The sequence below is a fragment of the Hetaerina americana genome, unplaced genomic scaffold, assembly GCF_022747635.1.
Source record: "Hetaerina americana unplaced genomic scaffold, ioHetAmer1.1.p SCAF_8, whole genome shotgun sequence".
NCBI classification, from domain to species: Eukaryota; Metazoa; Arthropoda; class Insecta; order Odonata; family Calopterygidae; genus Hetaerina; species Hetaerina americana.
In genome coordinates this window covers 24134813-24157400 of record NW_027287427.1, presented here as the reverse complement: position 1 = coordinate 24157400, position 22588 = coordinate 24134813, and the positions used below count along the sequence as shown (strand labels likewise).

The 22588-nt window shown below is 35.6% G+C and overlaps 1 protein-coding gene across 1 annotated transcript; it reads right to left on the bottom strand.

Annotated features, from left to right (window-relative positions):
- Nucleotides 1-5335: 5335 nt before the first annotated feature.
- On the bottom strand, nucleotides 5336-21599 carry p (WD40 repeat domain-containing protein pink). The gene is made up of 6 exons (XM_071596498.1): nucleotides 21516-21599; nucleotides 21298-21408; nucleotides 18093-18344; nucleotides 13080-16057; nucleotides 11809-11929; nucleotides 5336-6918 (listed from the first exon to the last, which is right to left on the bottom strand). Exons 1-6 carry the CDS (start codon nucleotides 21597-21599, stop codon nucleotides 6589-6591), a joined length of 3876 nt encoding a protein of 1291 aa, XP_071452599.1. The 3' UTR covers nucleotides 5336-6588.
- Between the last annotated feature and the right edge of the window lie 989 nt (nucleotides 21600-22588).

Below are 22588 nucleotides of genomic sequence, written 5' to 3'. Positions count from 1 at the left end.
TTATCTAATTTCTTACACCATAATGGCACATTGTTATAACGAATAATATACACTACCACCAAGAACATTAGTGCATTGCCATGCTTAAATTTTCAGTGTGTGTCTCAGTAATAAATAATAATAGCAAGTCAAACATTTAAAAAAACCTTTTTGAGGGATTGTAGTTAGAAAATGTAGTGTGATTGTCAATGATAAGTTAACTGCAATGCAGAAGAAAACATGCTATATTTGAAAGCTGTTTCCTTTTCACATACTTCTGAATATTTGGGCACCACATCTTCCAGGAAAACGTCAACCAGCACAGGGAAAGAAACTGGCCCCCTTTATTACCCTGATTGTGTGGACTTCATATGCCATTGTGCTTAGTGCAAGGTTGGCATGACCCTCAACTATCAAAACATCCTCAGGGATGATGACAATTTTGTGAAGTTTGTTTTAAAACTCCCTGTGACCTAAGTTCAAATCCAAGGTATATTCCCATGAGGAACTACAGAAAAATTAGGAAATCACTAAGCACAGGAGCACCAATAGTGAACCTAATTGAGTTGGCAATATCATTATGTTACATTCTTGTGTAAACCTGTAACTTCTGAAGACATTAATGTTACACACTGAAGAAAATGTATTTGAACTTTAACATACAGGTAAAAATACTATCATTATCATGAGTGGTCACGTTCTGGTATATATATTTTCATGAAATGACTATAAAAGTAATGAGCATCAAAATTTGATTTAATTGTTAATTATTTTACATAGTATTTGTACTTTAGAGTTGCATGGTTAGGATAATTACAAAAATTTTCATTTAAGTTTAAGACCCTGAGAGAAAAACATTTTAAGAGAATCTGAATAGCTCATCAGTTGAAAAATAAATAAGTTAAACACAAAAAATGTACAATCAGATGGAGGTCATAATCCACAGCCATTGTGGGAGCTCAATATCAGGTGACTTGTGATTGTTTATTTCACAAATTCTTCAAAATATCAACACAGAGACTTGATTATTGCTTGTATTAACAGGAATAAACATCAAAGGTGGCTTCTAGCTTTCAATTAGCCTCCACCACCACATTACACCACACCACATTTAAATTCCATACGTCCATATTCCAATTCCATTCCTCTTGCTCTCTTTCATGAGTGCCTATGCTTTTATTTTCTCATAAGCCTTATTTATTGTAATTGCTACAGTTCTGATAGTAGTTAAACTATCAATTTAACACTCAAAAGTCCTTTAATTTTAAAGGATTCAAATAGTAACAACAGAGTTTGTGCAGAATTGGTTGAGATGAGCACTTACGATATAGACATTTAAGATCAGGTACCCACACATTTTGTAAGGTGGCAGTCTGGTTTCTATGAGAAAGCATTCCCTGCAATCTTCCTATGATGAAAGGAATAGAATTCCCCTTAAATTACTCAGGTTTAATGTGCATTTTTTACTATAGTGAAATCTTGAATTTATGAACCCCAAAATTAACACAAATCTCAAATGCCTATGTCTTTTCAATGTCTTCTCTTTACAATTGCAAAAGAAATTATTTATGGAAAAAATTCAGCTCATTTCTGTAGTAGAATGCTCAGGTTTCAACAAGATTACGACATTGTTCAAAAAGTTTGGGAACCTCTTGAATAATGCAACTCCAGTGGGTTATCATTTGATCTGCTTACAGGCATTGTATCTATGGCAACTTCCCAAATAACTTCAACCACCTCGTTAATAAGTTATGGCCATTAATGTGAAGGGGTGTTCGTGGAGTGCTATGAAAAATCCGATCTGCCGAAATGAATTTTGAAGGAACAGCATTGTGCGGTGAAATTCTGCAAAACCTGAATGGAAACTTTTGAGATCATTACGCTTTCAGTGAGGATGCTATGAAAGGCACTACGTGTTATGAATGGTTTACCTGGTTCAAAAAGGGGTGGCAATCAGTGGAAGATAATGAGCATTTCAGAAGACCATCAATGTCAACTGATGACCCCCTTATCAAGATAGTGAATGTCGTTCATACAAATTGATATGCAACAGTCAGGGAACTTGCAGAAGAGTGTTGCATCTTGATTGATTCATGCTATGAAATTCCTCCTGAAAAATTGATGATGGATCAGTCACCACCAAATGCATGCCTCACCTAATGACAGCAGACCAGAAACAACAATTGAGTTAGTCTATAAAGAGCTGTTTGATCGAGCTGAAGAGTATGAAACTTTCTTGTTCGGGATCATTACATGGAATAATTAATAGGTTTATGGATATGACATAAAAACAAAAGTGCAATCTTAACAATGGATTAGAGAAATGTCCCTTCACCCCTAAAGAGCTCGACAAGTTTAATTAAATGAAGAACACAATGTATCTTTCCACTGTCCATATTGTATTATTCATTTAATTAACATGAATATCCAAGAAGTTTAGCCGGGAACATTTGAATATCTCGACAAGTTTGCTCGAATGTTAAGGTGATGTCGACTGTTTTTTAGGGCAGTGTATCAATAATACCCACCTAAGTCCAGGCGGTTAACACGGAGTACTACCTGTGGGTTATGTAACACCTAAGAGAGAGAATCAGGTGAAAAAGACCTGAACTTTGGAGGAGCGGTGAGTTGTTTTCTACCAGCTCATTCACCTCTCAGAACTCATTAGTTTTTAGCAAATACAAGACTGCTGTACTTCCCCACCCACCGTAATCACCAGACTGGCCCCACAAGACTTTTTTCTGTTCACCAAACTAAAAACCCCTCCCAAAGGAAAAAGCTACGCCACCATTTCAGAGATAGAGAAATATTTGACCTTCTTGAACCTCGTGTAGGAGTGTTTTACTTGGAAATAGACTGTCAGCAATGATAAGCATTGGTATTCAAGTAAAAGATAGAGCAGCATTATGCTGTGCTCCAAAAAGAGAATGTCTAACAATAGTATTTAATATACATGCTAGGGGCAGTCATATGAAAATTGAACACCCACCATAACACACAGCCCATGTGAAAGGTGGCAACACTGTTGTTTTACATATTGTTACTGCCATTGCTGTGGTAGAACTGCACAGTGACAACTCACAGGTGCACACAGTTGTTGGGTTATGTCCTAGTTGGTGGATGAACTGGTCTGGTATGTTCAGCCAGTTGCATTAATGTCAGACCAAATCATCCTGCTACATGATAATGCTAGCCCCTCATAGTGCCAATTTGACAAAGGCTACTCTACAGCAATTTGGTTGGGAAACAATTCAACAACCTCCTTACAGCTCGAATATTTCACCTTGTGATTTTCACATCTTGGCGACCTAAAGAAAGACATTTGTGGACATCGGTTTCATTTGGACGTGGAAATGCAAGAGTGGTTGCAGTTTTGGATCTGTCAGTGAACTACCTCTTTCTACCGGAATTGATCATCTCCCAGGGTGATAGATGTGCCAAAACTTTATGTCATCACTTTAAATAAAACCATTCGATGACCACGGTGTAGTGGAGGTTCGATTTTCATTTGACTACCCCTCAAATGCACAAAATGAATACATAGGTACTTTGTTATAGCAGCTTAAATGCTCCAGGAAATAACTTCCAAGGAGTTGAAATTATTCATTATGCACTTATCACATGGCTTGGAAACAGCATGGTATATGATTATTGCAGCCAGTTGAAACGTAGGAATACATTTCCATTGAATGCACCATTCAAGCCATTAAAACTGAAATGTTTAAAGATTAAATCAATTTTGAAATTACAATAATCTAAAAGATATTTCCATTCCTAATGTGAAAAGTTAACTTCAGATTCATATCAGCAAAGTTCAATTAAAATGTCATAAAATAATTCTTTTCTCAACATGCTAAATACTTGTAAAATAATGTATGCATTCTTTGAGAGCTCATGTCATACATCGGGGATTTTCACATTTACACATTAATGTTTCACCCTAATTTCATCACCCACACTTAATTTAAAACTAATGGTGACATAGGGTCTATTAGTTAAAACTCCTGGTCAATTTCAATGTTCTCAAAAACAATGGTATAAATATAATATAGAACTTAGCCTATCATCCTGTGTAACCTGTTCAGCATATAGAAAGAACCTGGCCCCCTACCCTGATGCGTGGATTTCACACAATGTTGGGCTTAGTATTTGGTGAATTACTTGTGTTGATTACTTTGTATATGATTTTTTATATCATGTTCCGCTCTATGCAGACAAGTGAAAATTATTTTCATCAAAAGGTAGCATATGACCATTCTCTAAGGAATTATGAATTGACTTGTCATTTTGAGAAATGAGATCATGCTCATTTTAAAATTTGAAATGAATTGTATTATGACACATGAGGTGACATTGGAATTGTTAGAATAATTAGGTTTATGGTATCATACACCTGAATTTGACATTCATTGATTCAAAATAAATTGTATGCCATAAGTTCAAAGGACATTTTAAAATAATGGTGGCAGGAGAATCTCAATCCATTTTGCAGCACTTGTCATGTCAAGTTTCACTTGATTATGAGCAGTGAAAACTCAAATTATGGAGGAGACTTGGATAAAAATGCCAAATTCATTTGAGGATGAAAAAATATTTTAAAAGCATATTTTGATGCATCACTAATTAAATATCCTCAAAAGATAACAGTGAAAGAGAGAATCTAAACACCTAAAAAATCTAAATTTGCTTATGAAGATAAGATGTAATAATTGAAAATAAAAATATACGCTTTGTGTTAGAAATAAAAGATCTGCATTCAATTAATAGAAAATACTTGGGCAGTTAAATGTTAGATAATCTTGAATAACAGCAGTGACCAGTATTTATTGATAGCTTACAAGGAAGCTTCCATTGAGGGCCCCTAGGAAGGGAAGAATATGTATAAAATTTTCTGAGTATTATTCATTGTCAAACACTCAGGATTTATAATATCACCAACGCTTATTTATTGACTTACTATTTGTAATTTTTAGGAGGTAGAGAGATCAGAGTGCATAAGTATTGCTTGGAGAGTGCTCTTTTTCATTGATATGAAAGGTGAATGTTCAACTTCTAAGCATACTTTCCACATTCACCTCTTGAGGAAAAACCAGCATTGATTTTTTTTTGTTTTGTTTCAACCTTTGTAAGACAATATAAATTATTTTATCAAGACATAATCATCTATTTATGTCAATAAACTACTGTGGTACTACTGCAGATGATTTAAAGAATTACCACTCCCACCATAAAAAAAGAACAACATTTTAAGCAGTTCAGTTTAGTTGCTAGCACACGAGTCTTCAGTTAAATGAAAATGAAAATTATTTTAATTAAACAAATATGAATGAGGCATTAAAAAAGTATGAACAGGAAATTGTAATTTTGAGGGCTGGCAAAAAAATTACAGAAATCAGCTCATTATTCTGAGTAAAAGTGAGATTTGCAACTCCATTAATTAATAAGGACCAATGTAAAAGAGAGTCATCATAATGGCCAGAATAGTCCCCATGCAAATCCATCAGTTAGTGGAAAGAAAAGCAAATATGCTATTACAAATTAAAAACATATCAGATGAAATAAATGCATGAATAAGTTACTAGTCACATTATTGATGTGGCTAGAAGCCTGTGGAAATCGACTACTGACTGACCAGAACCAACACTCAATCATCCGGCATATTATAACTGCGGAAGTAGAAGTTTGACTCAATATTAACAGAATTGGATTAAGAGACAAAAACAACCAAAGCTTCGATTAATAAATAATGTACAGTGTGATGAAAGTACCCGACTGTAACACAAATGTTCTACAGGTAACCTCAAAATATGAATTCAATCTTGAAAAAATGTGTTTACACTGCAGGCAAAGTAGGTTTAAACCAATTAGTGAACATATAGATGTTTTATATGTTTTAGGCATAACCTGCAGTTTAGCACTCATAAAAATGAGACTTCAATGCCCTTTGTAGTAATATTACAATGTTTTATACACAAAACAAAAAGTTTGTCAATAATATTTAAGTCCCATGTACATGGCTTTCTCAAATGGCACCAAATAATAAGTCACATAATATCAATCAATATCAACACTAACTGCAAAAGCCTTTTAAATGTGGGCTAATGAAAGCTAATTTTCAGCACAGCAGGCAAAACAAAAATATAATAAAATATTTTTTTTTAATTATAAAGCTTTCCACCATCATATCACAAAAATAAAATTTTTGCGTTTTTATGGAACTATTATTGCACCTAGTTGACCCATTCTGCTTTCAGTTATTGCAATAGTACTGTAAAAAATAAATATGAAATTTTCTTCGGTGAAAATGAAAACTTTCTTCAGTGATGCTTTAAAAAAAATTGATATTTCCAAACATCAACTTGGATGCTAACCATTTTGGCATAGTGTTATGCTCAAAGTATTTGTAAAACATTTCAATCAATATGATCGAGTACATGGCATCATTTTAAATGAAACAATCCCAAGTTTTCACACGGATAAAACCATAGAAAAATTAAACAACTTTTTCAATGACTAATAAGAAACCATTATTTCAACTTTCCAATAAACAACAAAATTCTTGCAATTGTTCACAGCCTGACTTAAACAACACTAATGCTATGATTGACTTTAGATCTCCTCCATGCTAGCACCACCAGACCCAAGGCGGACCTGAGAGCATCCCAATGGACAAGATTTATTCAAGAATCTGGCACAGACGGCATGAAGAGTATGGCCGCATGACAAAACCAGCAAACCTCCAGGGTTACTGGAGAGCAAAACCTGGCTGGTTAGTGGCAGTGAACAACGGGGACATGGAATATCCTTGCTCACTGTAAGGGAGCGTCCCCAGTGATGGTCAGCTGCTCTCTCACGTGAGGGCGGCAAGGGTATAAGGCACTCAACATCTCCCCAACTGTGAGAGTCCCTTGCTAAGCACTCCTCAACCATTTGTGAGACCTAGATAAAAGTAATTCAACAGTTTAATAGCCTAAGACACTTGTTGCTACAAGAGGTTGAGATCTTTACGCATCATTAGTCACAAAATAGTTCAAAGCAGACACTTAACTATCATGATATTCTAAGGTCCAAAGAGTATTGAATAATGAAAACATTCTCACACTTACTTCTATTTTTGATCAGAAACAATAAGGCACAAGGGCTAAATTATCAAGGGCGTATTTTAATTTTGAGGTCTCCTAATAGAAAAATTGACAAAATTATTCATACCTGTAATTATAAATATCTAAGGAAATGGAGACATGACATGAAGAATTACTACAGCGACATAGCCAACTGCAAGTCTGTATTCTAACATGAAAATATAGGCATAATAATGTTCAAATAACTTACTATAGTTTGATCAGGGACTTCATTATTACTTTGGCACCATGCTTAGCTCTATTATTCCTTAACCCAAACATATCATCCCTTAGGTATTCATTTTCCCTCTTATCCGTCTTATTGTTGATAATCCTTATCTGAAACAAAACTTATTGTTTTACAGTCCTCACATATTCCTGCTACTATCTTCTCCTGGGATAAAAATTAATTTTGATCTAAACAGTCTTCCAGCCAAATTCCTCCCTCATAAATGTTGCAAACAAAACCTATAAAATTTCTCCCTCGCATTTTTTTCTAACCCCAGAAGTAGTTATTGAGATATTATCCCCATTAAACTACCACATTTCCCAGTCATTTAGATGCATTGCTGCATTAGACACACTACGATTTTTCAGGTTAGAATTTACAAAAAAAAAACATGGATCAGACAGAAAAAGATCAAAGGATATTTTACCTTCAAAACTAGCAGCTATATCAATATTTATGCATCATAGAATCCCAGAAATGTGTCATCTTTGCTGCTAAATCATTTCTGCAATTATTTTCACTTTCCTTATGCACAATGGCATCTCCACTTACGTGTAGCTTATTGCCGATTTCACATTTTTAAAAAGATATTACAACATCCTCACTTTTAACTTTCCGCAAGGACTTTATCAAATGCAAAAACTAAAAATTGATGGTTGTTTCATTATTTCCAACGGTGTGACGTCATTATTTGATGCTTTGCTACCTTTCTTTCCGATTCAAGTGGCAGTTTTTGTGCTATTGTAGAACTGGCACAGTCAAAATCTCTTCAAGAATCTCTCGCACCATGACATAATCCCAGAAAAATTGGCTATAGACATACTCATCATTTTCTCGCTTCAATTACAATCATTTTTGTTGAAACAGTAATCCCATGTCTACAATCCAAATCCGAACTATCCAAAGCAAAGAATCATTTAAACAAATCACTTTTAAGAATGAAATAAGATCTGGTGTTTTCCTGGCATAATTGCTTGATGAATTTTTCTTGGGTCTTCCACCAGGTCAGGGGTTCCATGTGGGCCGACATTTCAATGCTCAACTCGTGCATTGCCCTCATGGTAGATGACGTTTTCTACCCTGAGGACGATTCAAGATTCGATCAAAGAAACGTTGGCCAATATGGAACCCATGACCAGGTGGAAGACCCAAAAAAACTTCATCAAACCTATAAGAATCTTTACTTTCATACATCTGAGGGACACTTTTTAGCCCAACTGTCAACTTTAAAATTAAATCCACAATGCAGTTTATGCAACTTTTCAGCAAATCACAATTCAAAAATGCACAATAATAAATAGATATTTTTAAACATTTACATGCTATTTTGGAACACCTTACAAATCACTCAAAAATTTCATCTATTAAGCACTCATTAAGGATTGTGAATTTAAGGAGATAATTCAAGAATTGTGCTACATATTTTTAATTAGCACAGCATGTTTTACCAAATGCTGCAGATTTTTCCCACCCATTAATATTTTATTTCTCAAGTTAACATTTTGCCCTTATGCTTCATGTTTGAGTTTGATTCATGAGATCTTGTTTCCTGTGGCATTGATAAATATATAAACAGTTACTTTTCTAATAATATTTCTGTATTTTTGTAGCTATTGCCTGAAGTGCTGGAATACAGTATTAATCATAGTTAATGTGAAAAAGGGATATGGAAAGTCTGCAGAGGAAGGGTGAAATCGGTGCGCTGTACAGCAAAGTTAAATTTTTATCGGGAAGTAAGAAAGGGAGATCAACGATAGCAGTTAGAGATAAGGCAGGTAAGGTAATAGTGGACGCAGGAAAGATCCAAGGGAGATAGAAGGAGTATATAGAAGAACTGTATAATAAAGAGCTTAGACCAACAAAGTTAGACCTTGAAAAGGAACATGACGTAGAGGAAGACAGCTTAGGTCCAGGCATACTAGACAATGAGATAGAGAGGGCATTACGGGAGATGAAACTAAATAAGCCCGTGGGGGTGGATAACATTCCCGCGGAAGTATTAAAATGTTTAGGAAAATGTGGGAGAATGAGGCTATATGGGCTGATTCGTAGTATTTATGAGGAAGGTATCTGGCCGGAAGACTTCGTGAGATCAGTTTTAGTTCCTATTCCGAAAAAAGTAAAGGCTACATCTTGTGAGGACTACAGGATGTAGCCTTTACCTTTACCTATGGGATAATCAGTTTGGGTTTAGGAAGGGGAGAGGTACACGTGATGCCATTGCAGTAATGAGATTATTAATCGAGAGGAATATAGAACACAACCAGGAGGTATTTGCCTGTTTCGTAGATTTCGAAAAAGCATTTGATAGAGTGAATTGGGAAAAACTAATGAGTATTCTGCAGAAAATAGGAATAGATTGGAGGGAAAGGAGGCTAATCCGCAACCTGTACATGTCTCAGACTGCTCAGGTGTGGGTGGGAAATGGGGAGTCCGGATGGGCAGTGTTAGGAAGGGGTGTAAGGCAGGGTTGCCCATTATCACCGTTGCTGTTCAACCTGTATGCAGAAGAAATGATCAATGAGGCATGGGAAGACCTGGACGTAGGAATGAAAGTGGGCGGGGAATTCGTAAAATCAGTTAGGTTTGCTGATGACCAAGCTTTAGTTTGTCAGTCAGCCAAGGGGTTGCAAGCATTGCTGAGTGAATTGGAAATTCAGTGCGACAGGTATGGGATGAAAATCAATATTAATAAAACAAAGGTTATGCGATTTCCTAGAAAGAAAAATGCCAAGCTTAACATTAGAATAGGAGGGCAAACACTAGAGCAGGTAGAACAGTTTACGTATCTCGGTAGTGTTTTGGACCAACACGGTCAAAGTAGTAGGGACGTAAGGAGAAGAATTGCGCTAGACAAAGAGGCTTTCACAAGGAGGAGGGAGTTGATGACGGGGACGTTGAGTAAGGATGTTAAGAAAAGACTCGTAAAAACTTTGATATGGAGCGTAGCTATGTACGGCGCGGAAACGTGGTCATTGAAGCAGGAGGATAGACGTAGATTGGAGCCTTTTGAAATGTGGGTGTGGAGAAGAATGGAGAAGGTGAAATGGACAGAGAAGAAAACAAATGAAGAAGTACTTGGTATGGTGGGCGAAGAGAGGGGTTTGTTGGGAGGAATCCTATGGAGGCAGGAAAAGTGGATGAAGGGGGTATTGACCAGCAGTGGGATGTTAAAGACTGTGATAGAGGGGAGAATGTTGGGCAAAAGAGGAAAGGGAAGGAACAGGATAGGGATGTTGGACGGGATGAAGGGAGGAAGAAAGTACTCAGAGATGAAGAGGGACCTGATATAGAGTAGGATGATGGATTTTGTTTTTGGTTAGGAGTAATAAAATGTTGGTTTGGTAGTTGTGTCCATCCAAAAACCTACCTTAACCGGTAGATTACCTTAATAAAAAAAAATGTGAAAAGGTTGAAATTCCGTTAACACCAACACAAGGAACTTTCTAAAGCAGCAATTTTTTTAACCTGATCACAGAAAATTCATTGTGGTCCTTGTTTATTTCAATGAGGAATGCATTGCAAATACTTTTATGCAAAAGACAAATGGTCACTAATTTACCTAGGGATTAAATTCTCTTTTCTGAAAATGTATACAACTTCAGAAATGTTCACTAAGAATATAGAAGGATCAGGACACATAATGTATTTGTGTGATGTCGAACATCTATGAAAAGTGTATATTTAAAATAACTGAATTTTAACTCCTGAATTTTAAGGAAGGCTGACTTGGAATTTTACAGTTTCTACATTTAAATAATTTGTTAGAAGTACATTTAGATAATATACAACCTGATTGTGCCATAAACAGACTATAGGAGAGGTAAAATTTTGGACACCAGTCTGTTATTTTGAATATTTAAATTAGAAATATTATCATATGACCATCACATTGACAGTAATATTTAGGAAAATTAAAGAAATATTAAATCTGGTATTTTTCCTCAAGATGGAATCTTCTGAATTTAAAATATTTTATCAGACAATGACAATATTAGGCATTTATAACAAAGATTTGGAAAACTCAAGAACAATTCAAAACTCAATTCCACTTAACAGAACAACACTCAAGACTCTATTTTTGTCCTTGTAAACACAAACCAATATATTACTTGCATTTATTCAAAGGATGGAAAAAGCTTATAACATTGTGGATGCTTGTGATTTGAAAAACCAGACACCTGGCAACTACTAGTGGAATAGGACAAAATATAAAATTAGATAGTGGTTTACAGGCAGAACTATGTACAGATTTTATAAAAGGTGAAGATCCAAGTTTATTTTAGCCTTTTTACTTAAACAAATGAAAATAACACTTACTATGTTCATAAGGGAATGTTTTGTTTGGCAAGAAGTCTAATACCATGTTCTTGACTATCCTAGAGGACTCACTTGAAGCATAAAGACTTGTTTGAGAAACTAACTTCCCTGCGATCTACTTGGTTACTCCACCAATATAATGCATACAAGAAAACTTACCTGAGGAGAGAACACTTTCCTTGACTCTTGCCTGAGTAGTTTCCTCATCATTAGTTGCATAGAGGTTTTGTCCTGTGCCACAGAGCTAACAACAGTTGACAGGATACTAAGCTGGTAGAAACTAGAATGTAGAAATAACAAAAACTTTAATAGGCACACTTTAATCGCATGAAATAACATTCTTAGAAATGTGATGCCTAATTCCAAATACTTCATTCCTGGTCAAATAAACAAAATTTTAAATGCCATTATCATTCTAAATGAAACTCAAGAACTTAGTGCATGTAGAAGAAATGATTAATAACTTTATCTGATCCTTTCATGCGCCCTTCTTGAAGCAGAAGCTATTGAGAATGTCAAAAAAAACTTACTATGCCTGTACACTTTTTGTCACTCACTTAATAAATGGAAAAAAAAGATCTCACTTTGAAGCTCTTGAAAAGCGCTTTCATTCATAGGTGCATAACATAACACATAATTGTGCAAGTTTCCAAATGAGAAACCAAAACAAGGAAGTCCATATGTAGTCAAAAAGAAGGCACCACTACTGTGAATTTAAGTATTTTTCAGCGAGTCTACACCACAAGCAACATCAGTCCATTAATCTGCGTTCTGCATTCATTTACTGTTTATCATTCATTTGCATCTATTAAGTCAAGTGGTTACCAAAGAATGGATGAAAAAGAATGTTGCATATTTATCAAACATTATTTTATGAAAGGCAAATAACCTCATGACACCTAAAAGACTGAAAAAGAATGGGCTAATGATATATGAGGAGAGAATATTGGATTTTCTGGAAATACTGGAATTTCATCCAGTCATCAGTTGCAGCTTATGAAAAGGCCAAACAAAATATTCTACTTCTGACCTGTTTTTCAACTAATGCAAAGTACTTTCCTTGATGAGAAATGGAGATAGTAAGAGCAAATAAGTAGACAGACCTGGAAGGGGAGGAGAAACAAAGAGAGCAGGGAGAAGAAACACCAAAGGAAAGGGTGCGGTTGAATGGAAGATAACATCAGAAGTGTTTCTGTCCAAATGTGCAGCAAAAATGGGGAGAGGGAAGGGAGGAGGCAGGGGGTGACAGGAGAGCAGAGTCATTAAGTCCTTTGAAAGTATTTTTTGCTCTCCTAACCTCCATTGCCAACCTTGAGAATGACTGCACACAAGTAAAAAATGCAATATCTCAATGAATGTTAAGTCTTTTAAAGGGTAAGAAATTTGATAGAAACAAAGAAGTATATAGGCATCCAGTTGTTAGTATATACCTGGCATCCAGTTGGCCTGAACCATTGAGTGAGCAGCATTCCATTAGGATGGTGCAGGCAGTCGCAGGCCCCAACCTCTCAATCATTAGAACACCAACATCTGTCCACGCAATTCCAGAGGGCACCAATTCACCCCCGCCATGGCTGTCCAAGGGGTGGCCTAGGGCTTTGCAGCCAAGACACTGCCCTCTCAAGACTTCCATTCGCAGGTCCACAAACTTTCTCCATGCCGCCTCATCCATATCTTCAAGCCATTCCTCGAGACACCACCTGTCTCCCAAGGTGGCCAAGAGGCTCAGGATGCCCCATTCCCAACACCCACGAGACTTGTCCCACCTAAGTGGGGAGAGCACCTCTTTACCAATTCCATCCCCCTTCTGAAACTGGACATGCAGGAACCATATGAACCATCTCCAAAGGCCAGAGTTCCAGCATAGCTTAAGGCTTTCTTCATGATCACCAGCTTGCCAAAAGTACTTTGATAATCTCACGACCACACTTGCATAGCTATGTGTGCAGGAGGATATAACACCAATGTGAGGGTAGCCACAGAGACAGAGTGCTTTTGATGAAACAATGGAATTCAGCTTATCCAGGGCATCAATGGCACAAGAACGGCATATGTTGTCTTGACCTATGTCACATTCACTTAACAGCAAGATAGAAAGCAGAGTGGAGCACCAGTCTTCACTATTATTGTCTGAACAGAGCCAAAATGTTATGTACAAACAGTGCCGGAGGGAAACCCCTTCCTTCATTAATATTTGAGGTGCCTCTTTTAGGAGTATTGAGCAATTAGTTTCTCTGACTTTGTGGAACTCAGTCAGAAGGAATGGGAATGTTGCCGGAATATTTGAAAGGTGACCATTCTCTAGACTGTTATCGTTGGGCTTTTTGAGTCTTTCCCAAGGCCTATGAATCACCAATTCCACAAGTTTGCACCAGGTTAGAAACCTGCAGGGACTGCTGGAGATACCCAAGAAGGACAAAATCCTTAGAGCATCAATTAAATCTAAAAATGGATCTAGTAAGGCACAGAAATAGATGTCATCCATTATTTCCTGTTGCGAGCAAGCACTCCTTAATGCTGGATGTATATCTTCCCTTTTAATCAAGGATGAACTAAACTTTTCTTCTAACCACACAGATGAACCACTCGAAGAGAGCAGGACCTCAAGAGAATTCAATATTACGGCAATCATACTTTCAGTAAAATAATAACGAAAGGGAAATGACAGAGTTTCAGACTTTGGTTCCTCAAATGTTGCTGACACCCCTTCCACATTATCTCCCCCATTTTTGATAACTAGAGAATCATTGTTCTTTTCAAATGAATATGAGAGAAACACTTCAAACATCGAGTCAAAGAGAGCATGCAAAGTTGGGATCTCATACCCTTCACTTGTGATTTCCTTCAATATCTCAAATACTCTTTCCAAATTCAGAACAGGATGAAATTGTTTCGTTTCAGGCAGCTTATTATCCGCAGGAGATGACATGTTCTTTGCCAAAAGACGGTTACGTGTTGACAAAATTATTTCATCTTCATACACATAAACTCCTTCATCCGAACCTCCATTTTCTTCCTTTTCATCATAGTTTTCTTCACACTTATCCGTATCTAATGCTTCTATCGGTGAATCTCGACTAAATGCCCTAACAAGACCTCCCAATTCTTGCCACTTCTCCCTTATTGTTATTGTACTTTCCACCAATTTCTGAGAAATAGCCCCAATTGAGTTCATATGTGATTGAACTGGTTCAGATTGTTTAGATTCTTTCTCCTGGTCAACTTGATCATCATTGCTTTCAGCAGGGCTAAATGACAACTCTCTATCAATCCTGTCACAGCCAGATTCTGAGAGATCAGGTAAAGAGGATGATGGACAATCTTTTGCGACAGTGGATTCTGGGTCTCCTTCATGATGCAAATCCGTCTTTGCAGAAGCATGGGTCCTATTGCCTGTCTTTCTCAGCTGGAACCTTGGGGAGGCACTCCTGGAACGAACTACAGCTACGCCACCACGAATGCCTCGCAGATACACCCTCTCACCTGGTTCACGCACTCCACTCACGTGCATTCCAGATTCTAACCTCTTGAACACATTCACTGGTGGATGGCTCCTTCCCTCCTGCTTCTTTGCTAACCTAGACACTTCTTCCATTAGCGGCACCATCTCTTCAGGCATTGAAGTCACCCGCATTCCCAAGTCTGCCAGGGGCAATATGTGCTGTGCATGCCTCATCAGGTACTGCAGATGATGAAGGCAAAGATTGATGCAGGTTTTCAAACGATTGGCAGAAAACAAGGACACCAAGCATTCCTCAACAGTCAGGAGTGTGAGTGCCAAAAGGGATCCCGACCAAAGGTAAGCAACATTCCCAATGATGCGAACATCGGTTGCTTCTTGATGTAACCTGCTCCAGAGGATCACACATGCATTCTCTGGATCCATGATGTAAACCGACTGCTGCTCATATGAAAATATAAATCTCTCTCCAATAGGAAACAGTTTCGTAAAGCCTGGAACAATTGATTTTTCTTGAGGCTCTGGCTGAGGGTTGACCAACAGAATTGGAATTGGTGGTACAGCGAGCACCTCACTAAACTTATGTGTGCTCACAACATCCCCACTGATGCCAACTTCCCACAGTCTAGCACCAGGTCTTGCACAAAATATTCTTACATTGATTGCCTCAGTGTTCTGCACTTCCAGATTTCTGTCAGCTGAGCCATCAGCAGATGGGCTGCTGTCAAATGCCAGGGAGTTACAACTGTTAACGTCCTGAAAACAAGCTCCAAATATACCATTCCGAGGTTTGCTCCCAATTTTCCTGTACTGTTCTTGAGCAGTATCACAGATGTATGAACGAGTCAAGGTGGACACAAGTAGGTAATTGCCATGTATGTCCATCTGAACTATTTTTGAATCCAGCTCCATGAGGGTGAATGATGGTGCTTGAAAAATAGTTTTGGCCTGAAAATATACAAAAATTAGAAACATGAAAAGCTTTCTATTAAAAATATAAATGCTATTTACTCTTTTTCTACTAATAATGGTGTGATTGTTTTACTCGCTAACACAAAGCTTGGTCTTAGCCCAAGGAACTTGTTAAGAACTGGATAAAATACAAGAAGAACAGGATTACTGTTTCAACAAATATGATTTTAACTTAATCGAAAAAATTAGTGATGTGTCTATGTTCATTGCCAATTTTTCTGAAAGAACATTATGGTGAAAAGGATTCACCAAGACAAATGGTCTCTATATCCATACCAGATCTACAAAACACAAAAACTGCCACTTGAATACAAAAGAAAGTTTATAGAATTCCACATTGAAAATAACTGAATGTATGTTTTTGGCAGAGGTTATGACAAATTCCTGGGATTATATGATGAATAACTGTTTATATAGTAGGTAATTTTTTAATGAAACAAATATTTTCTTCGGATGAAGTGTTAACATTAAAATACTTTTTGGTCTGATCCAAGAATTTTTTGTCAATTCTAACCTGAAAAATTATAGTGTCTTATATGCCAGTCTTATACCTCCTATGGGCAGGGAAAATCAATATTTAATCTATTTACATACATTAAGTGAAGCTATCAGATTTTTATCTAATAAATTCGAGTTTAACTTTGGAAACTTTCAATATTTTCCTTTCACAAATTTCAGTAGCATGGACATTATGTCTGTAAAGGAATTGCGTCCGGCATAACGGACAGCTGTTCTCTGGCATGATTCAATTATAACATCAGCAGAAGGAACATACATGTATACCTTAATCATTTTACTGAAATATTTAAGGATATTAGAGCTGATGGTTTCAAATGTGAAAAGATGACAGTTAATACCAAATTAAGTCCACTATATTTTATTGAAGTTAGCAGAGTTCTTTGTTTGTGTCCAATATTTTATATAAATATATTCCATAAAATTTATGACAGTATCCAGACCCTCCAGGACCATTAAGATGTTACCTGAGTTTTTAGCAGGTTAATCTTAGATTACAAAGATATATTTAAAATAGGCAAATTACTTTCAGCTATTTATTATTCCATTAATGTTTCCAAACCTGTAGCACACCTTCATCAGCATAAAACCAGTGCTCAACATCTTTCATAGTCTAAGGCATTTTCCCTGCAGACTGTAAAAGTTTCTCATAATCTTTAGGTCCAATTCCTAAGTGGAAATCAACTTCCTTTTCTTAGAACATCTTATTCTCCGTATTTGCAATGGTGATTTGTTAGCACTGTTGAAGCACATGACTTGAAATAATAATTGTTTTAGTCATTACTGCTCTATCCCTTGCTGCCTTCAATCTCATCGCCACTTAACTGTAGCACTTCTAACAATGGATTGAAAAAACTTTTGCCGGTGCAACATCTTTCAAGCAATACTTCTAACTAAGAAACTACTGACTGGGACCCCCACTTCTCAAGGACCTCCATTGCGTCTACAATGTTTAAATTTATGTTTTCTTTTTGTAACACACTGTCTTCATACCATTTTTGTTGCCAAGTTTTACAGCCACGACTCAAAATAATTAGGTATGCACTTCTAAAGTTATAAATATGAAAGAACAGATGATCTACCAAAAGAATTTTGTAATGACTATGAAATACAAAGAAGTACCGGATAAGGTGGGGGCAAAGATAGAAATTCAAAGGAGGCAGGAAAGGTGAATGAATATTGGCGATGTTATATAAAAGACTGTGATAAAGGGGAAAACGTTAAGCAAGCAAAGAAGGGGTTGGAATATGATATCCAGGTTGGAGGAAAGGAAGGAATTATGTGGAATTGAAGAAGGATCTATTGTTGCAGAATTATGTTTCACAAATATGAAAGTGTTGTAAGAGTTATGTTTGTGAAATTTCACTTGTTCGACTATATACTCTGATTTCAAGAAACATATGTAACTTGAAAACAGGTTACCTTCGTGACAGTTCATTCAATATGACATGGAAATTTCACAGTCAATTATTTCACGAAAAATTAAGGTACTTACCATAAAAAATGAGACACTGACGACAGATACCTTCCCCCTGTCATCTCCAATGTACAAATCATTGGTTTTCTGGTGCCATTGGAAAGCAGTGACCTGGGCTCCACGATGGTCTGAGGACACCTGAACTTTTCTCACTCCTCCGCTTGCATCTTGGCCTATGTTATGATCCACAAGGAACACAAAGCCTTTGACAGTAGAGAAAGCAAACATGCTTTCGTTTGGAGATACTGACACCTTTGTGATAGCTCCCTCCTTGAAATTAGAATAATTTAATATACATGAGTTGGGAAAACTTATAGCCATGAAATATGTAAGCTGGCTTCTTATTCAAACAACAATTTGTTACACAAAATGTTAAAGGGCCCTAGATTAGAACAGTTAGTACATACATAATAAAAATGAAGTTGCCAACATTAAGACTTCTGTAATTATATACATTACCATTGGTAGAAAACACTGTTATATTCTTTTTTACAAACTTAATTGCAGAATATATATATATATATATATATATATATATATATATATATATATATATATATATATATATATATATATATATATATACATACAGGTTTGATGCCCCAAACCTTCCCCTTTTCAGGAAGTTCAATGTGTTGCCTTTTCCTTATATATATATATATATATATATATATATATATATATATATATATATATATATATATATATATACATTACCATTGGTAGAAAACACTGTTATATTCTTTTTTACAAACTTAATTGCAGAAAATATATATATATATATATATATATATATATATATATATATATATATATATATATATATATATATATATATATATATATATATATATACATTACCATTGGTAGAAAACACTGTTATATTCTGTTTTACAAACTTAATTGCAGAAAATATATATATATATATATATATATATATATATATATATATATATATTTTTTTTTTTTCTGCAATTAAGTTTGTAAAAAAGAATATAACAGTGTTTTCTACCAATGGTAATGTATATAATTACAGAAGTCTTAATGTTGGCATCATGGGTAGAACCCCAGAACAAAATATTAAGTACAAAGTGTGAGAAGTAAATACCACAGAAGACAGAAAAGAAAGCGTTGCCAGGGTAATATTCAGGCAAATTGGCTGATTAGGATGTAAGTCTACAGATGGAATATATACAAAACGAATATTGAAATTTGTAGCCAGTAATTCTGGATTGGGGTCATAGCAAATAGAGGAAGCACTAAATTTTTTGCCATTAAATAATCTTCCATATTTCACCAGGTTATTTGGAGCACTTAAATAATAATTTGCAATCATCAGTGCATTTGGTATTATAAAGTAATAGCCAATTCGATTTTTTCAAGTAGTTTGTATTCCGCTTCCCGATCCTTTCCAAGAGATTTACTCACAAGCATATTGATAATTTGATTTAATATTTACAATATTAAAATTAATTTAATACACTAAATAACATATTATTCTCCAAAATTATCATCTGCACAGTGAAATGAACTTCCTTCTCCGATAACTGATAAGTATTTAAAAATATGATTCCTTGTATTGCAGAGAAAAGATAATAATGAAATATTTTATCTTATCTGAATGAAATTTCAACAGAACATTGTTCCATTATATTTTGGCCAACAAAATGACCATAAGATTAAAACTCCTATGAGACATCATATATTTTATCTTGCATTCATGTTATAGAAATACAAGATAGATTTATTGATTATTTTTCATGAATTACCATTCTTAGGATAAGGTAAGGTGGGGAAGAGAATATACCATTATTGATTTCGTTTGCATGTTTTGATCCAACAAATAAAACTAGAGCTTTAATTTCTTGGCAATTATACTGCTCTAACTTCACATGCAGCCAATTTACAATTTAAGTTACCTGAAAATAAAATAATTTTTACTCTTTAACAGTCAAGCCTTAAAAGATTTTTTCTAGCAACTTTTCAAGGTAAAAATAGTGAAATCAAAGAGGTGACATTTTAGGCATGAGTTGAATACATGAAAGGCTTTACCTATGTGAATTTCAGATTTTCTTAAAGGGGAGTCTGAATCTGAAATATTTAAGCCCAATAATCACCAAAATACTACAAATTATCATATTGAAGCTTCTTCCAAAAAAGGATGTTTTTAAGCTATGATATAACATACCTACGTTAGGGAAGTCTAAAGATAAAAAAAGTCTTGGACTAAACCCCTAGTCTAGGACTAGTTAAAAAAAATGGTGGCTCTAAAATTAATATTTTTGAACCTTGACCCGAATTTCCAATTGGTATGCTCTCTATGCTATTGACTCTAGTTTCAGGATGGAGGAATGACAGAGGGTTCACTTAAAGAGCCACAAGGTGGTTTTAAAATTAATCTCTGCACCTAATTTTTTTTTTGACAAGTCTAGGTTCTCATAAACAGCTACAGGAGCATGAAAAGCCATTCATCTAAATAAATGGCCCCACATATACAGCTAGGCACAGATTAAAAAAAAAGGTTCTGATATACTAAAACGTGCAGGAACCAATGTTCCAGTAATAATTGTTTGCTAAACTGGGTCGTGCAGCATATGAAGAATAATCTGACTCGTTAATATAAAACTTACACTGGACAAGCAAAATGGGTTAGGAATTTTGTTTTGTGCATTTCGCAAAGATAAGTTTCGATATACAGTAAATAGCATTAGTAGGCAAACTTATCTATTAATGCAGAAGGCACCTTTTTAGTTTGACCTGATACATGCCATCACCTAAGTACCTTATACCTTGCCAGGGTTATTTCAGTACTTGGCTACCAGAAAGAATTCTTCACTCGAAACACTAATTACCAGGACCAGTTTCACGTTAATGGAATGAAGGCAACCCTAGCGAATGACGAGGCATATAAGAACTGCAACGCACAAATAGTAAACTGGAATGGTGAAGTGACAACAAATTAATCTGGCTAGTTAGACCGTTTTACAAGCTGTCATCAGCAATCGTTAATTTAATGCCACCATAGAAAAAAAGATGAATGGCTACGAGAACACGAAGCCAAACCAATTTGTTTTCCCGTCTTATAAATAATACAAATTCTCTCTCGCAAGAACAATAAATCGGTTACGCAACAGATCATGAACATCACTTCGAAAACTGATGATAATACATCACAACATACAAGGCCGCGTTATTTATACTTTAGATAATGCAGTATCATTACCGTGTTTGGGATTAGCTGAAGAAATAAACATGGCTTTCGTTGAAATATGTAAATTCCTCCACTGGTGGCACCTAGGACGACGAATCTCTGCGATGCATCAAAGCACGTGTACTGTGAAAGGCACCAATATTTTATAAGTAACAGATAGCAAAAGAATATCTTCCCAATGGAAAAGAACCAGGATATGTCGATTCAAACAATTTCCTCAAGCTATTTACCTTGATTCGTTGCGATGATTTCACGGGAGAGGACAGAGGTGAAAAATCTTCCAACTCTACCAAAACGTAGGGCTGAACTTCCATGAGAAGAATATCTTATTATCAATCCTAAAATATTCTTTCAAAGATAGTGTACTGCAAATCTGCTAGCCACAAAAAAACTGATTACTCAAACTTGGCTTTCTCTGTCAGCGAAAAACATTTAAACAGCGCACGATTGGCAACAAAATTTTCATTTACTCCGATCGCTTCTCCAAACACCATTGTAAGTTAAATATATTAAAGGAATATAAAAAATAACAGGCAAGAGCAACAAAGGAACTATCACCTTGCGTTCATCTTACTGTTGTTCTAACGATTTGAATTATCGATACAAAAATGAATGATCGATCGATTAGGTTGTCCTGGAATTGGTGCGAATGTCTTGATCTCTTTATGCACGAACTAGCTACTATGAATCAAACTTATCTACCATAGTCACGAACATTTATACGATAGATAGTAAATGTTACTCCAGTTTCATTGGATGGGAACCTCAGTCCCGAGTATCTAGGTATACAGACTTCCATGATAGAAAGTAACTTGATGGATGGAGAAGGGAAGCTTCAAAATGTTTTTGGAGATTTCTTCACTTATTTAGATTTTCATGTGTTATATTCTTTATTATAAATCATGAACTAGCATCCAGGTGGACATATATTTAGATTTTTTGCATCATATTTCCCCAAAATCTTTACCCTCCTTTATTTAATGAATAAATACTTTCTCACACACAAAACAATGAAATGTTACCAAACAAACATTCCATGAAATATGTAGACTAACTAGAAATTAATTACCAATAAGCATGCTATCATATTGCAGCGTAGTGTAACTTTAAAAGTTGCGGGCAAACTGTTCTGCAATTTTAATTATTCCTCATAATATGCAGACCAGAACTGATTCCCACGATTAGTAAAATAACAGCGTAAGGCACTTTGTATGCGCATCTTACAACCTATAGTATTCTTGATGAAATTCCATGTCGCCCTATGATTTATGGACTCTCCTACGCAATGATTATTAACTGCGCA

Coding starts and splice junctions, on each gene's coding strand:
- p (XM_071596498.1), bottom strand. CDS start 21,599: ATGGAAGTTCAGCCCTACGTTTTGGTAGAGTTGGAAGATTTTTCACCT. Junction 16,058..18,092: donor TCAGTGTCTCATTTTTTATG/GTAAGTACCTTA, acceptor GTATATTTTCAG/GCCAAAACTATTTTTCAAGC. Junction 6,919..11,808: donor GGAAAGTGTTCTCTCCTCAG/GTAAGTTTTCTT, acceptor ACTTTTATCTAG/GTCTCACAAATGGTTGAGGA.